The sequence below is a fragment of the Megalobrama amblycephala genome, linkage group LG9 (genome assembly GCF_018812025.1).
Source record: "Megalobrama amblycephala isolate DHTTF-2021 linkage group LG9, ASM1881202v1, whole genome shotgun sequence".
In the NCBI taxonomy this organism is placed as follows: Eukaryota; Metazoa; Chordata; class Actinopteri; order Cypriniformes; family Xenocyprididae; genus Megalobrama; species Megalobrama amblycephala.
In genome coordinates this window covers 17,756,792-17,769,494 of record NC_063052.1, presented here as the reverse complement: position 1 = coordinate 17,769,494, position 12,703 = coordinate 17,756,792, and the positions used below count along the sequence as shown (strand labels likewise).

The following is a 12,703-nucleotide window of genomic DNA, read 5'->3' as shown; positions in this document are numbered from 1 at the left end:
AACATTATTAAAAAGCTTTGTTCTGAATTAGAGATCCCAAAATTGGACCAATCCAGTGTGAGCAAAGTGACATACTGTATATCTGATGCAATAAAGCCACTCCCCCTATATCTCTCACTCAAATTTTAGGGACAACATTTTTAAGAGACTTTTCCTGTTAATTATTTATTATATTAATATGCATGAATTATAATTATGAATAATTCATATAATACATTAATATAATTATTATATTAATTGACAAATAATATTGAACTTTGCATTTAAATTAATATAAATATATAAAATACAAGCTTTAATATATAAAGCCTCTAAACAGATTAAGCTTACATGTTTTCCTTTGAGCTCTTTGTGAACCTATATTCAGTTGATACATACAGTACAGTCCAAAAGTTTGGAACCACTAAGATTTTTAATGTTTTTAAAAGAAGTTTCGTCTGCTCACCAAGGCTACATTTATTTAATTAAAAATACAGTAAAAACAGTAATATTGTGAAATATTATTACAATTTAAAATAACTGTTTTCAATTTGAATATATTTCACAAAGTAATTTATTCCTGTGATGGCAAAGCTGAATTTTCAGCATCATTACTCCAGTCTTCAGTGTCACATGATCCTTCAGAAATCATTCTAATATGCTGATCTGCTGCTCAAGAAACATTTAATGTGTACAATTGTACAAAATATTTGTGTACAATATTTTTTTTCAGGATTATTTGATGAATAGAAAGTTCAAAAGAACAGTGTTTATCTGAAATCTAATCTTTTGTAACATTATAAATGTCTTTACTGCCACTTTTGATTGATTTAATGCATCCTTGCTGAATAAAAGTATTCATTTCTTTAATTTCTGTTCAAAAAAATAAAAATAAAAATTCTTACTGACCCCAAACTTTTGAACGGTAGTGTATAATGCTACAGAAGCTTTGTATTTCAGATAAATGCTGTTCTTTTGAACTTTCTATTCATCAAGGAATCCTGAAAAAAAAGTACACAACTGTTTTCAACATTGAAAATAATCATAAATGTTTATTGAGCAGCAAATCAGCATATTAGAATGATTTCTGAAGGATCATGTGACACTGAAGACTGGAGTAACGATGCTGAAAATTCAGCTTTTCATCACAGGAATAAATTACTTTGTCAAATATATTTAAATAGTACACAGTTATTTTAAATTGTAATAATATTTCACAATATTACTGTTTTTTACTGTATTTTTAATTAAATAAATGTAGCCTTGGTGAGCAGACGAAACCTCTTTTAAAAACATTAAAAATCTTAGTGGTTCCAAACTTTTGGACTGTACTGTATACATATAGTCAGATATTTTCATTCTCGCTGCAGCAGCAGTTTATTTCTGCCTTGTAAATGTATTTAAATTCATGATGTTTTTCATAAAGTTAGATTTTTCATAGAAGTGAATCAAACTGACAAATCTGAAGAATCAAACTCTGGATCAAACCCTGAGTTGACAGAGAATGCTTATACCGAGCGCTGTAAACCTGCTGAACCTGATCTAACTCATGTTGGATTTGAAAGGTTTTGTCAACTCTAAACTTACTCTAAAACTGAGTTTGTTCAACCAGCTTCATGCAACAGGCCTCAGGAGTTAGGGAGACACTCCGATATTTGAATGTTTTGAGGCTTTATTTTCTTTTAACATTTCAGCACCCTCTTGTGGTCAAGGGATTAAATGGCTAAGTTCCTGTTTAGAAAAAAACCCCAAAAACACTTTATGAAATGTCAAAGTTGAACAGAAGATATAGAGACACAGGGCCACATACAGTTGACAGGGTTTTTCTACAACTTGTCTACAGACATTTACGATGAGAGAGGAGTCAGACGTACTTTGTTGGACCGGAGAGAGACGCGTCCTCCACAGCGTGCGCAGAACTTAGTTTGGCAATAAGAACAGACGTGGCCGCAGCCATCGGCAAACTTGGTTTTGTGGCAGATCCCACAGGTGGGTGAGTCTCCCTTCTGCTCCGGATTCTTCTGAGCCTCCTCTCCGATCTTCTTCACCTGGTCCTTATACATCTCAAACTGCTGGTGTAACTTCCTGTGGAGAGCAGAAAGGGACATTTAGGTTTGGGTCATTTTAGTATTTTCTTATAATTGTCTTGATTTACATTTGGGGAGGAGAGTCAGGTATGAAGAGCTGCTCCTGGAATACATTTACACGACAACGACGTACTAAAAACATGTAAAGTTTCCCTTCGCGTTTTTCACATACATTAAGTGACACGATGATATAAAGGCCAAGTATGGAAACCCATACTCGGAATTTGTCCATTCAAGTTAGTGCACACACATTAGGAGCAGTGAGTTGTGAACACACACACTGCAAACCATGGACACGCACACCCGGAGCAGTGGGCAGCCATTTGCTGCGGCGCCCAGGGAGCGATTGGGGGGTTAGGTACCTTGCTCATGAGCACCTCAGGCATTTCCTGCCAGTATTGAAAATCAAACCGGCAACCTTTGGGTTACCAGTCTGACTCTCTAACCATTAGGCTATGACTACTGCAAAATGAAAACGTTGTCAAAACGATCCCTTTTCACATGGATCTGCAAAAATGACTAAAAATGCTGTATTATGCATGCCAGGCCAGTAGTTGGCGATATCACTTTGAGAAGAAACACTACGTGCCTATAGACTGAACACATAATACACATGTGCATGACATCGTTGTTTTCACAAATTTGTGTTCTTGTAGTTTACACAGAGACGTTAAATATTCTTTTCAAAAACTTGCACTTTGAAAACAAAAAATTAGCATTTTCAGGCCCCCAAAATGCCAATGTTGTGTAAATAAACGGCCATAAGAAGCGCATAAAAAGTTTTCTGTTTTTAGTTGAAAACACTGTAAACGGTCCCTGAGTTTGTGCTGTGACAGGTTTGTCACCTGTTCATTAACACTGATGCAAAACTGAGCAGGAAAATGAGAATAATTCAGCCAAGAAGTGCTATTATGATCAGAATACCCATCAAAGTTACTGCAAAAAAAAAAAAAAAAAAGACCCAGTTGGTTACACAATAGGGTGTCTTTTCAGTTAAAACAATAATAATTTTGGTCACACTTTAGATTAGGATTCAATTCTCACTATTAACTATGACTTTTGCCTCAATAAACTCCTTATTACTACTTATCAATAGTTAGTAAGAGTCTTATTCATACATTTTTGTGTGATCTGCTGACACCTAACTGAGGGGTTGACCTTTATGCTTGCTTCCTTCAATTTCATATGAATCAAACAAATTGATACAAGTTCACAGAAGTGTAAAATATTTTTTTCATGAGATTGGTTTGGAATTTTCATTCCTGCTGTAGTCTCTAGCTGACAGCTCTCCAACAAATGTGAGATTTGCAGTTTCATTGCCTTGAAAAAAAGTTACAAGACACTAATTTGTACTAGTGTTATTACTGTTATCTAGAATAAAATTATTTTTTGTTAATTGAAATAAAGCTGAAATAAAATAAAATATAAATATATGCATAGAAATGTTGCCTTGGCAAATAACTGAAATGAACAAGTTTAAGATAGAGTACTAAAAACTAAAACTGAAATAAAAATAAAGCTAAATAGAAATATAAAAAATAGAACTTGCAAAAACACTTAATTAAAATGAAAACTAAAAATATAATAACAAATGCTAATTCACAATATTAATAAATACTATAATCATATACAAATAATACAAAAATAACAGTGTTTTGTATCAATTTCATGAAAAATGCAAATAGAATACATAAAACAATTTTAGCGTTTTGTTGTTTTGCAAGGTGTTGTCAAAGACCTTAATTGTTTGGCACATGAGTGTTGTGGTTCTTTGGGTTTAAGAGAGCACTAGGGGTGTAAACATGACCCTTATTAAGTTCTTTATTCAGTAGTAATTGCATTAATATAATAGGCTTTAAACTCTGGGTTAATTCCTCCTATTCTACATTCATCAGTCAAATCAAGACAGTAACCGCTGACAGGATGCGTCTAATACTTGTGTCTAATACTGTTCCAGTTTGACAAGATCCAAATCTAATGCAGACAGACTCAAATCAATAATTTATCCAGAGAAAACACTTACTCATCAGATGATTATTGATCCAGAGGATATTTTCCATTGTTTTTAAGTCACATGGGACAGTGAAGTATGTGACAGGGACGGGTTTTACTGTACACGCACTACAGATCATGATATTTATTTTGAGCCCTAGCAAATCAATAATGTTCCACAGTGAAACTATCTGACATTGTCTCTCCACAAGAGTACATGAATATCCACTATCATCGGTCACGTATGGCTAATGGACTGAATATGTTGTGTTGACGTGCAATTTGGTAGATTGATGAAACGCTCCATCCAACAAAAGAAAAAAAACTTGAGTACACACATACAGTTAGCAGGGTTTACCTGTTTGTGAACATGGTAGCTTTCACATGATTTAAAGGGATAGTTCACCCAAAAATGAAAATTACCACATAATTTACTAAACCTCAAGCCATGTGTATATGACTATCTTCTTTCAGCCAAACACAATCAGAGTTATATTAAAAATATCCTGGCTCGTCCAAGCTTTATAATGGGAATGATTGGAGGATGAGGATGATAAGTCCAAAAAAGTGCATCTATCGATTTATAAAATGTACTCCATGTGGTTCCAGGGGGTTAATAAAGACCTTCTAAAGCGAATTGATGTGTTTTGTAAGACAAATATCCTTATTTAAAACTTTATAAAGTAAAATAACGACAGCCATACAAATTCAGCTTACGTCTAAAAAACGTTAACTTCTGCAACGTATTACACAATGCCATGACATTCTATACGCTATGACATACTACGCTATGTCCTATGTTATAATGCGTAGTACGTCATGTCATTGTGTTCTACGTCGCAGAAGTTAACGCTTTTTAGACGGAAGTCAAATGTGTATGGCTGTCATGCCGGAAGCTTATTAATTTACTTTATAAATTTTTACATAAGGATATTTTTCTTACACAAATGTATTGATTCACTTCAGAAGGCCTTTATTAACCCCCTGGAGCCGTGTGGAGTACATTCATGATCAATGGATGCACTTTTTTGGACTTATCATCCTCATCCTCTAATCACTCCCATTATAAAGCTTGGACGAGCCAGGATATTTTTAAATACAACTTTAGTTGTATTTGGCTGAAAGAAGAAAGTCATATACACCTAGGATGGCTTGAGGGTGAGTAAATTATGGGGTAATTTTCATTTTTGGGTTAACTATCCATTTAAGTAGCTACTTTTGAACCCAGAGCATGTCTTTACGTTAACTCCATTGCAGGGTCATTGAAAAACTCTTTTAACGGTTCACTCCATCGTTAGTTCTGACTTGTGACGCGATACGCAATGACAGTTGGGTGATTTTTCCCTCTCTACTTCCTGTGAAGTGATGTATCGATGTTCCCTTATTCCCTATGCCATTCGCAGTGCCCTTCGAACTGAACATGTTCGCTCCATTTGGATTGGAATCTCACTTAAAGGTGCCCTAGAATTAAAAATTGAATTTATATTGGCATAGTTAAATAACAAGAGTTCAGTACATGGAAATGACTTACAGTGAGTCTCAAACACCGTTGTTTCCTCTTTCTTATATAAATCTCATTTGTTTAAAAGACCTCTGAAGAACAGGCGAATCTCAACATAACACCGACTGTTACGTAACAGTCGGGATCATTAATATGTACGCCCCCAATATTTGCATATGCCAGCTCATGTTTAAAGCATTAGACAAGGGCAGGACGTCTGGATGTGCACAGCTGAATCATCAGACTAGGTAAGCAAGCAAGAACAATAGCGAAAAATGGCAGATGGAGCGATAATAACTGACATGATCCATGATTACATGATATTTTTAGTGATTTTTGTAAACTGTCTTTCTAAATGTTTCGTTAGCATGTTGCTAATGTACTGTTAAATGTGGTTAAAGTTACCATTGTTTCTTATCGTATTCACAGAGACAAGAGCCGTCGTTATTTTCATTATTAAACACTTGCAGTCTGTATAACGCACAAACACAACTTCATTCTTTATAAATCTCTCCAACAGTGTAGCATTAGCCGTTAGCCACGGATCACAGCCTCAAATTCATTCAGAATCAAATGTAAACATCCAAATAAATACAATACTCACATAATCCGACGCATGCATGCAGTATGCATGACGAACACTTTGTAAAGATCCATTTTGAGGGCTATATTAGCTGTGTAAACTTTGTTTATGCACTGTTTAAGGCAAGCGCGAGCTCCGTGGGCGGGGAGCGTGAGCATTTAAAGGGGCCACAACCTGAATCGGCGCATTTCTAATGATGCCCCAAAATAGGCAGTTAAAAAAATGAATTTAAAAAAATCTATGGGGTATTTTGAGCTGAAACTTCACAGACACATTCAGGGGACACCTTAGATTTATATTACATCTTGTAAAAAAACGTTCGATGGCACCTTTAAGATGGTGGAATACCCTGTGACGTTCACTTCGCAGTCAATTTACAGTCGAATGGAACGCACCTCATGTTGTGTTCCAGTCATTTTGACCCAGAGAGGATTTTTTTTTCCCAAAAATGCTAGTTAATGTTATCACATTGGACCAAAACTTACTGTCTTTGCTCACACAGGGCATAACAACTTCCCAAAAATTTTTGATAATTTTTGTACTTTTGGGGGCATTTTTTCCCACTTTGTTACACTTGTGTTCCTGGCTATCAAAAAAAAAAAAATTGCTTATAAATCTCTCATTATGCTATGTTGGATTCAATCTTTTTTCAACTTGTTTTCTTTAAATCAGCACAGGTTTTGTATTTGGAACTGACTGATTGTAGGCCTCATTGATCTGAGCTTATGCACCTCATAAGTGAAAAAAGAGTGAAAAAGTTAATAATTTTTTGTTATTCACCTCAAAAAAAAAAAAAAAACTGAGGTTTTTACTCTCAGATCAATGAGGCCTACGATCAGGCAGTTCCAAAACAGAAATACAAAATCTCTAATCGAAAGAAAACAAGCTGACAAAAAGATTTAATCCAGTATTTGATGATAATATAGCGTAATGAGAGATTTAAAAGCAGTTTTTGATGGGGAACACCAAATTAAGTGAAGGATTTTTAGCACAGCACAAGGGAACTAGCTACTTTTAGCGGCATGAATTGAAGCCCCTGCACTGTACTTACGGCTTTGGCTCCTCCTCACTGGGGGACTTTGACTGGGGCTGAAGAACATTACTAACCAGCTCAGTGATTCCACTGAAAGGGTTCCACCTGTTCAGACAAGCATAGCAACATCAAGTGGCAACGAATGTGTTTTCTCTCTATCCCGCTAACTCTTTGCATTTTGTGGAACTACACCAAGGAATCCCAAAACATTTTGTTCAATTGTGCTTTAATCGCAAATGTTTGTTTCTCTCTGTATTTAAAGAAATAGTCCATCCAAAAATGAAAAATCATCATTTACTCACCTTCATGTCACTGCAAACCTGAACACAATAGGACATGTTGAGTTTACGCTGCTGTTTTTCGGCTTGAACATTTTGTCTAATATCTCGTTTTGTGTTCCATAGAAGAAAGTCAAACAGGTTTAGAGTGACATGATGCTGAGTAAATGATGGCAGAGTTTCATTTTTGGATGGATTATCCCTTTGAGATTATCAGCAATAGCTCCTGATTTGTAAACTATTGTACAATAACTGTCAGGCCACAAATCTGTAATGTGAATATGGCATGTTGGCAAATTGTACACTTGGGAAATTGTACATTCAATGTCCAAAAGAATAGAGAATATTGAAAAAGCTCATCCTTTGATGTCAGTAAGAGATTTTTTATTAATATTTCTATTCAGCAAATATTAAATTGACATTCTATTTTAAATAAATGCTGTTCTTTTGAACTTTATATTCATCATGTGATCCTGAAAAAAAAGTATTATGGTTTCCACAAACAAATATTAAGCAGCACATCTGTTTTCAACATATTAGAATGATTTCTGAAGCATCATGTGACACTGAAGACTGGAGCGATGAAGCTGAAAATTCAGCTTTGCCATCACAGGAATAAATTACATCTTAAAATATATACAAATAGAAAAAAACTTATTCTAAATTGTATCAAATAAATGAAGGAGAACATAAAAGACTTTTCAAAAATCTTACTGAACCTATTTTTTTTTTTTTTTTTTTTTTTTTACAGGAGTGCATGCAGCGAACTTTAAAATGTCATTTTATTGTAAAAACAAAACAATTTTCTAATGCACTACACTGCAAAAACACTATTTGCAAATGGGGTAAGACAGTAAAAAAACTTTCTTAAAGATATAGTCTCTAAAAACACATTTCAGTTTTATTTCTCAACTAAACTGATCTTGTTTGAAGGATGTTTAGATAGTTTTACTGGAAAACAAGAGTTGTATTGTAATACAATAGATCAGTGATCAGAGAAATGGCAGCATTAGCTAAGGATGGAGAAAGAAGCAACAATACGAAAGCAGGTGAGTTTGAATCACAAGAGGACAGTAGTTCTGTATACTGGAGCACTGTGGAGGAGCAACTGACCAACTACACAGTCCCGGCGCCATGGGCGGGCATTGGGGGGCCTGGCCCGCCCTGTGAGTCACTAGTGCCCGCCCTGGACGAATCAACTCCAAGTCCCACCAACCACCAGTCCTTGCTTTTTTTTATCAATAGGCTACTATTATCAAAAGTTATCGTTTTGTATCATAACTCCTGGATAAAAATAAAAATGTGTTTGGTCTGATTTAAAAAAAAAAAAAATTTAAACGGATTTGATTGGTTTGTCGATAGTGAGCGCGGAGGTTGTGTGCTAAGCATAGCGCTGCTGCTTAACGTTAGCTGTCATTTTTTAAACAACTATGCTGGGATCTCGTGTGACAGTGACTGAGGATATACAGCTTCTTATTCAGTTATTACTTATTCATATTCAGTTTCTTTGATCAAAGACCACCAAAGTTGGCAGGAGAGATCAGCGAGGTAATGCTAGGCGAAAGCCCGAGTGTTGCTGTGAGACTGACGCGCTTCTGCTGTTATCTTTGTTTGAACTATTTTCGCTGCTAAAACAGAACAAAAACAGTCAATATTGCGTCTAAAATGTAAGTAAATTCATATTACTTATTTATAGAACTGCCATATGAATCAGTGTCACATTTTCAGTCGTGATGGTATTATTCGGCACTCTTGGTCGTGTGATGTTGCTTAACTGTATCATGTCATAAATATAAAAACTCCACATTTTGAATTTTTACTGCAGTATTCAGCCGCAGCTCGTCTGTATGGGCAGGTGGGGCAGAGCCCAACAAAATATTCATCCAAACATAGACCTCTATATACACTGAATTAATAATAAATTATAAACGTGTTCAGCATTCTGCAACAAATATTTTTCAGATTTTCTAGTCATAAAGTGAGCAGAATATATTAAAATGTAGCGCAAGGATTCGGCAGGCATGAATCATGATAAGCGGGGCAGCCGGTCTCAGAGCCCTCCCAGCTCTACAGCGCCACACAAATTTCCAATGTAAATCTGTGGTGTAAAATGGAACTGCAGCACCCTCTCGTAGAGAGCAGATTTCTGGCTGCCCCGCTTATTTCCATGTGACGTTACCTCACGTAAACCTCGCTCGAGACCAAGACGACATCAGTCCGCTTCACATTTGTCTGTATCTGGTAAGTAACTAGATGGCATGTCTGTTCTTCCTATGTGGAGTAGCATATTAAATGAATGAGAGTATAAACCTTAATTTAAACGTGCTCATGTGAATATCTTTTATATATAATTTAGTAGTTCTGTTGTGTTTGTTTTATGTTTTTTCTGAGAATAGACAATTCCTACATACCTTGTAACATCCTAAAACACCATTCGGACACAATAAATGCTACATTGAGGCAATTCAGATTTTATGCGTTTGTTTGTACTAAAGTCTGTCAAACATCATTAGAGCGCCACCCTCGGGCTGAATAACGCAAGGACATTCGAATTCTGCCAAAGTGTGTCTGATGTGTTCAGCGATTAGGATATAAAGCTTACAAAATGTTTATCATAAACTAGCGCTAAGACCCAGAATCTGCCCTACCTAAATTTATGGCCAGGAGACGCTACTGGCAGGATGTTAACTGAGTTTCTTTGTTTCTGCTGCGCTCATTTGTTTCGATTTCTCCTCGAGAGGCAGCGCGAGCGCATCAACAGCGCAACGTTTTGTTAGCGTCAGTACAATACATCAGCCTATATATTATTATGCACTATCGATAATATGCTCTATCGATAATGTAGATATTATTATGCACTAAGCCACTTAGACTAAATGAATGCAGAAGCATTATCGCGTTTTGGTGATTCCCTAGTCATTTTTTTTGTTATTGGCGTTTTAATCAGGCCAGGTAATTAAAATTCTCTTTCATTAGCCCCTTTAAAAAATCAACTTGTCCCGGGCAATGTCGAGCCCTGCGACGTGTGTTTAGTTCTTCCTCGTTTTTTTTCCTTCTTTTTTTCCCCCCATTTAATTCATAATTAATGTTACTATGCAGTGAGTTTGATCTCATTTGTGCCCCCCTGAAAAAAATGTAATGCCCGTCCGTGAATTTGTGTCTGGCGCCGGGTCTGCAACTACATGTACATATGGGTCACTACAGCAACACAAACTTGCTACTAAATGCACAACCCAAAGGTTAGTAGGATGAGAAAGCAGGAACAGTTTCAGTAAATCAAAGTAAGAGGTGTAAAATACATCCAGTAGGGAAAAGGGTCCTACAAGGGCTAGTCCTGAGTTTTCAGCTAGAACATCATAAAGCCAAATAACTTATCAAAGGGCAGCTCTGAGGGATGTATCATAGACAGCAAAGGGCGAAAAAAGGAAGACTGAAAGCTCAAAGTACGCTGAAAGAATTTGCTTGTACTCACTGAGCTGGTTGAGGCTTTGTGTCTTCTTTGGGAGGTTCCCTAAAAAGATATGTTCAACAGCTCAGCACACACAAAACATAAGACAAAATCAAAAACTGACAAATCATAAACAAATTAAATTATGGCATAATGAAGTTAGAAAACTAATAAAAGTAAATAAAAATATATTAGGGCTGCCAAAATAATCTGCTGAAATGTTAAATATTATTATTAATAATAATAATATTAAATAGTACATAATTATATTTTATACTATTAATAATATTTAGTGACATTTGAGCATAATTTGGTAAACCTTTACCAATTATGCACCAATTACTGCAGCTTTTTATCTCACAATTTTGACTTTTTTTTTCTTGCAACTGTGAGTTTTTATCTCAAAATTCGGAATCTTTTTCTCACAATTGTGAGTTTATAACTCACAATTCTGACGTTATTTCATGTAATTGTGAGATATAAACTCACAATTGCGTGTTATAAAGTGTGAATTGTGAGATATAAAAATAATTTTTTATAGTCGTGGTCAGAATTATTGGCACCCTTGGTAAATATGAACAAAGAAGCCTGTAAAAAATATGGATTGTTAATCCTTTGGACCTTTTTTTTTTTTTTTTTTTTTTTTTTTTAAACAAAATCACAAAAATCTAACCTTTCATTGAAGTAAAACAATTGAAAATGGGGAAAATCTCATTATGAAGTAAATGTTTTTCTCTAATACACATTGGCCACAATTCATGGTATCTTTTTATTCAATACTTTTTGCAACCTCCTTTTGCCAAGATAACAGCTTTGAATCTTCTCCTAAAAGTCCTGATGAGTTTGGAGAACACCTGAGAAGAGATCAGAGACCATTCCTTCAGAATCTCTGGGAATCTCCATTGTATCAGTCCATGTTGATACAATCTCCTCTTCAGTTCCCTTTCAGTCGGTCACGTTCGACGTACGTCAGTAGTGACCGACGAATTGGGATATCGCTTAGAGAGCCCTATCAGCTTCATGTGAACTAAAACAAGCCAATGGAATTGGCGTGCGATATTTGCATAATGCGCACCGCCCCCGACAGGTGTATATAAATAGGAAGCGGATGCAATCGCACTCTGTCTTTCGCTTCGGAGCCATACACTGGCGTCCTGCTTTAGAAGACTCTTTTTTTCTTCAAACTAAAACTGCCTCAGAAGAGGATTGACAGCGAGCTGTTGTGTTGGTTGAGAAGGCACTTCAGCGAGGTCGCGAGCTTCCGAGGAGCCGAGCTATAGCTCTCAACTGCTGTTTTAACAGCAACACCCAAAGAGTGTGTGTGTGTGTTGCGATTTGGGCTGGTTCCTCGGTGTGCTTCAGGGAGTGGTGTACCTGAGCACATCGCGTCACTCCCTGTGTGCTTCAGCACGAGTGAGCTGACCCTTCCCCTTCTAAAAGAGCTTTACAGACGATCCCTGACAGTATGTCATTTCGTCTGTGCGTTACTGGGTGCGGTCGTTCCCTGGTCCCTGCTGATGGGCACAATCGCTGCATCTCGTGTTTGGGCGTTCAGCACGCTGAAGCAGCTTTTGTGGATGGTTCATGTTCCCATTGCGGGAATATGACTATCGCGGTGCTGAGGTCTAGGCTCTCCTTCCTGAAGTCTCAGGAAGCGGGGGCCCCCTCCCCTATGCCCCGTTCGACCGTTTTTTCCGTCCCCGGGCGGAATGACGGTTCGGCGGTGTATAGGAAGGGCGACCTGAGGATTACGGTCAGGGCTTCCCCGCGGAGCCCCTGCCGCCTCATCAGCACCGCAACCC

The 12,703-nt window shown here is 36.7% G+C and overlaps 1 protein-coding gene across 11 annotated transcripts in view; it reads right to left on the bottom strand.

The window, feature by feature from the left end:
- Nucleotides 1-12,703, bottom strand: part of rims2b (regulating synaptic membrane exocytosis 2b) — a 173,621-nt gene that overhangs the window by 140,174 nt on the left and 20,744 nt on the right. For all 11 annotated transcript variants that reach the window (XM_048201934.1, XM_048201935.1, XM_048201936.1 and 8 more), the window contains exons 3-4: nt 10,926-10,964; nt 1,854-2,064 (exon numbers count right to left, since the gene is read on the bottom strand). In XM_048201934.1, the coding sequence (XP_048057891.1) occupies nt 1,854-2,064; nt 10,926-10,964 (250 nt within the window). The remainder of the gene's footprint in view (nt 1-1,853; nt 2,065-10,925; nt 10,965-12,703) is intronic.